The 5,491-nt window shown below is 36.2% G+C and overlaps 1 protein-coding gene across 2 annotated transcripts; it reads left to right on the forward strand.

Moving 5' to 3' along the window:
• The first annotated feature begins 699 nt into the window (after positions 1–699).
• LOC104600479 (peroxidase 11-like) lies at positions 700–2,476 on the forward strand. Of its 2 annotated transcripts, none has more exons than XM_010263433.3 (4): positions 700–993; positions 1,136–1,345; positions 1,506–1,671; positions 1,791–2,476. In XM_010263433.3, the coding sequence occupies exons 1-4, from the start codon at positions 763–765 to the stop codon at positions 2,210–2,212; spliced, it is 1,029 nt and encodes a 342-aa protein (XP_010261735.1). In that variant the 5' UTR covers positions 700–762; the 3' UTR covers positions 2,213–2,476. The 2 variants fall into 2 exon arrangements, with proteins under 2 accessions (XP_010261735.1, XP_010261744.1); XM_010263442.3 differs by having other exon boundaries at positions 702–993; positions 1,154–1,345.
• The last annotated feature ends 3,015 nt before the right edge of the window (positions 2,477–5,491 follow it).

The raw sequence follows: 5,491 nt of genomic DNA on the forward strand, positions 1-5,491 counted from the left end.
AAAGCATAACGTGTAGTCAACAAAAAGATTATAAATTCAAAATCTAGAAAAGCCCTAAAACAATCAAAGTGAATTACGGGTTAAATGGTCCAACCAACCGGCCTAATCAACTGTCACTGCCAGTAGAAGTAGATAGAAAGTAATTAGAAAGATCCAAACTTCATGATATTGTCATACAAAACCCTAATATATATACCCAGCTTGAGATGAATATGTAGTCTTTGACCAAGTCAACCAAAGTTGACTTATGTGGTAAAGTTCAAGCTGGGTATATATATGTAGTCCAAACAGTCTTATGTGGTTCAGTGGGTCTAATGGTAACGGTTCAGACCCATGAACTTTACCATTTCAAACCAACATGACCCACGGCCACCCATAGAGAATATAATATGATGCCTCATTTCTAGAGACTTAGGTGACATGGGAAGTGACCAACCAATCTAAAACATAGAATGCTTTTCATGTACAGCTTGCGTCGACAGAACTAACACACAAACGAACATATGTTCTCATACAACACGTCCAAGGTTGGTTAATGTAGATTGCTGGTTAGTACCCACCAAATTAATTAACCAAACTAACAACGTTAGTTGCATCCTCTCTTGACTTTAATTTACACCGCTTCAGAAAAAGTAGTCTTATCTAAAATGCCAAGAAAACTAAGCAAACGCCTTACAAGCTTCTTACTGTTATTTAACGACCGATACAATTCAGTCCTCCCAATCTGTCTCAGAATCCAAAGCACTGCAGAAGAGGGGGAAAATGGCACTTCCCCAGTTTCTGCAATACTTGGTTCTAAGTTTCTTCTTCATTTTAAGCTTCTTTGCTTTTGATCTGCAGGCGACAGATCCTCCTTTAACACTGGACTATTACGCGTCGACATGTCCTACCGTGCTGGAAATTGTGAGGAAGGAGATGGAATGTGCTGTGCAATCGGATCCACGTAATGCAGCATCCATTCTCCGGCTGCATTTTCATGACTGCTTTGTACAGGTTAGTAGTCCAAGGCTTCTGGGTTTCTTCAGTAGTGTTGGTTTCCTGCTGGCTTCTGGGTTTATTCATATTCAGCCCTGTAGATATATACTATACACATACACCATCTGGCTCTGGGTACGTAACATTGACTGAAATCTAGTTAGCTCCATGGACACAGGGCTGTGACGGGTCAATTTTGCTAGATGACACGATAACACTCCAAGGAGAGAAGAAAGCACCCGCCAATGTGAACTCTCTGAGAGGTTTCGAGATTATTGACAGTATCAAGAATAAGCTCGAATCAGAATGCCCTGAAACTGTGTCTTGTGCAGATATGCTTACCATTGCAGCAAGGGATGCTGTTATTCTGGTAAAACTGATCAGAACGTTTACTAAATAATAATAGTATTTAAGTCGATTAGTAATCTTAATTTGGGTTTAATTTCTCGAGAAAGCTCTGTGATGAAATCTTTCATGAAGCTAAGGAGGACGGATTACCGATTAAATATTGGTCATCACTAATGTTTTAGGTTGGTGGGCCTTACTGGGACGTTCCTCTGGGTAGAAAAGATTCAAGAACTGCAAGCTTCAGCCTAGCAACCTCGAACCTGCCCACTCCTGAACAGGGTCTTCTGGGTCTCATATCAAAGTTCCTGTATCAAGGCCTCTCAGTTACAGATATGGTTGCTCTTGTAGGTAATGCCTGAATCGAATAATCTTTTTGCCTGTATCCTAAGAGAATTCTACAAATAAAACAATTAGTGTTGGATGGAGTAATTAATTAATAAAACTAGCTGTTATCTGAAAATTTACAGGTGCACACACCATTGGCATGGCTCGATGCGTGAACTTCCGAGAGAGGATCTATGGAGACTTCCAGGAAACTGCAGGCAGTGATCCGCTCAGCGAGACGTATCTCAGCAGCTTGAAATCTACTTGCCCACCCACTGGGGGAGATGACAACATCACTGCACTGGACTACTTTTCGCCTAACCTTTTCGACAACTCCTTCTACCATCTACTGCTCAAAGGAGAAGGATTACTGAACTCGGACCAGGAATTGTATTCTAGTCTTCTGGGGTTCCAAACCAAGGAGCTTGTTCAGAAATATGCATTAGACTCGGTTGCTTTCTTTCAGCAGTTCTCAGATTCTATGGTGAAGATGGGAAATATTACTGATCCTGAGAACTTCACCACTGGGGAAGTAAGGAAAGATTGCAGATTTATTAACACATGAGCTCCATCATATTTAGTAACAATCTTGCACATTTGACAGTATATATATGCATGGAAATTAAATAAATATGTTTGTATACGAGGGTTGTTATAACAGAAATTCCATCATGTACTACACAGAAGCTATTGATCATTTGCTTGTTCATTTCTTGTTTACTAAAGATGGGGGAAAGGAATCCTCCCTGTTGCATTCTTCATATATATTCATATTATATTCATGTAACTTGAAGTTAATCAAAGTTTGTTCAATTCGAAGATTTCTGAACTAATTCGAACCGAATTTTTTACCCCACCCCCACCCTTTTTAATTTCTTGACACAGGACCTGAAAACGGGTCTGTATATATCAAGAATGGATGGGGACCCACCATTGATCCTGTTAATACTTACTTTGTAATGGTGTTACAGTGAAAGGTAATAACTACAAGGTTATTTTCGGGGCTGGAAAAGTTTGAATCGAATCGGGTATAGGTATATCCAGATTTGAACTTGAATTGGATCTAGTCCATCGGATTTATATAGGGTTCGAATCAAATTCGAATTGAAATAATATATTAAATAGTATAAGTAAATTAAAGTAAAAATGATCAAAATATTATATGCTATTAATAAAATGAACTAAGAATGACTGTCATATTGCATTTGTTGAACTAAAACATAAATTGTTTTTATTGTTGCTGATTCCAAAAACAAATCAAAACAATCTTGTTTGAAAACAGATGGTTTCTTAAAACAAAAACACAAAAAACATATTTTTTGTTTTCAAAACTGAAACCAAAAATATGCTTTTGAATCTGGTTTCAAAAACATGTTTCCATCTGATAAGTAAGCATTATGTTCCATAAATTATATAATTTCTATAATAAAACATTTATTTTTATTTTATAAACCAATATTTTATTGGTTCAAAAAATATGTATTGTTTTTTGAAACAAAATCAATTTTGTTTTTTCCTACAAACAAAAACAGAATTCAAGAACATGCTTTTGTTTTTTTGCTGTAGTGATTCTAAAAACAAACAAAAATAAAAACATTCATGTTATAGAATGCTCCTTTAGTAAAAACACAACATTCAAACTATCTTTTATCAATAGATAGAATATAAATATTTTAACTATATATATATATATATATATATATATATATATAATCAAATTGAATAGGATATCCACATTTGATCCCATTATAAACAGATTAAACTCGGATCACTCTTAATGGAATCAAATTTGAATCCAAGCTTGGATAATCGTATACCATTAATTTGTAGCCCTTCGGTTTCATTCCTTTACTCTCTCTCTCTCTTTCATAGATATACTAGAGAACCATCTATCAATTAAGGGTCGCATTTGCAAGTGGAGTCTATGAAGTTTTTATGTGTGCATTGAAACCTCTTGTGGAGGAATATTTGCTTTATATAGTATTAGTGGAAATTCATGTGATATGCACATGTGCCAGTAAAGATAAAAGGGAAAATTTTCAGTAATGTTATATGATATGATATTATCATCCTAAGTTTTATGACTTACACAGAATAGAGAGAGAGAGGAACAAATGAATTTTGGCACTGAACCGTGGAACCCATTCAAATTTTGTGATGAGAGCACTCTGGTTTTAATAGCCCTCTCTATTATTTTATTGCAAATGAGAGGTGTAAGCATAATCGGTATGACCGAAACGGATGGAGAAATAGAGATAATTTTAAAATGTCTTGGTACGTATCATGGTTTTCAAAATTGGATCGGACTGGATTAGACAGTCGGATAGAAAAAATTGGGAATTGGTCAGATGATCGGTTCTATTTTTCTTTAAAATCGGATTTTTCCCAAAAACCGTTGATTTTGTTCAGTAAATCGTTGACCCAGACAATTAACCATTTGAACCATTCGAACGGTTTGACCATTGTTTATTTTTTTAATTTTTTTATTTTTGTCAGAATGGGACGATCATTCGGTTCGAACGATCGGACTGTTTGACCCGGAAACCAGACCCCTAACCGATTCATTCTCCGGGTAGATTTTAAAAACCTTGATACGTACTGAACTGTCCAGGTCAATCTGACACTTTCGGCTTCAAATTAATACTGGCCTTTTCCTAAATGCAGAAAAAAAAAACTACAGAAAATATGCTGAATCTTAGCTAGGATCAGCAAATTTGGCAACAGCTGAGATCCATTTAGGTATGTGGGCATACTGCAGGTTTATAAATTTGACAACAACTGGCTTGGCTTGATATGGGCCCTTTGGGAGACCAAAGCATATTAAGGCTCTTCCCTGAGCCATGCTGCAATTTATGCTGAAAACATGGGCCTATGGTGACTTAGCCCATGTTTGGGTCAATTCTCATTTTTGTTCATCCTTATCCAAAATGAGATTCTAGAATGGGTAAGAATGAATAGAATGAGAAAATATTGCTTTAGTATGTGAGAGAGAGGGTCCCGAGGGGGGGATAAGCTAGTGACTAGTGAGGAAGGGGACGGAAAATGAAGAGAAAGGTATTGTCCCCACTTGCTAACCTAGAAGATACACATTTTGGAGCCTGTGGTTCCAAAGCAAAGCTGTTATGTATGTGATGTGATAGCGTTTGGCTATGTTCAAGATTTCAAGGCCATGTTTAGTTCGTAGCTTTGGGCCACTTTCTTTTTTTTAAAAAAAGAAAAATTCTTACTTATTATGGGTAAGAATGAATAAAACATTAGAGAATTTGGTTATAAATTTCTTGTCATGGGTCTTATTCTTTTCCGAGTGAAAAATCAGCCCAGCACAAAAAACGAAAATCTCCAGCATGAAAAGTAATCATGCCCTATCTTGTTCATTTTCATTCTTTAAAGAAACTATATGCTATTGGTCTGGCTTAGGTCTACAATACCACCACCACAAATGTTTATTGACGGACTCCTGTGGAAACTTATGCCAACAAGCATCGACAACGATTTTGGAGATCTAGGCTACCTGTTTATGACTGCTAAAACAGTTTTTATTAATAAAAATGAGCAACATAGGGGCACTTGCCAGTTGTAAAAAAAAATCATTTTTTAAGGGAAAAAAGTGTTTGTTGGTTCATAGTGATTTTTCTCATTCGACCCATTTTTACCCGTTCTTGTCTATTTTAAGGGGCTTTCTTTCTTTGGATTTTGAGAGGGGGAAAAGTTAATGGGATTTTGATTCCTATTAAAAGAAACCCATGTTCTTTTATTAGCTTTATGTGGGGATTAGGGAAAGTTTATTTTACTGGGTACCACTTACCCGGATAAGTGATACTCATCTCCTAAGTGAGTAAATAAT

Source organism: Nelumbo nucifera, chromosome 3 (assembly GCF_055504915.1).
Source record: "Nelumbo nucifera cultivar China Antique chromosome 3, China Antique-T2T, whole genome shotgun sequence".
In the NCBI taxonomy this organism is placed as follows: Eukaryota; Viridiplantae; Streptophyta; class Magnoliopsida; order Proteales; family Nelumbonaceae; genus Nelumbo; species Nelumbo nucifera.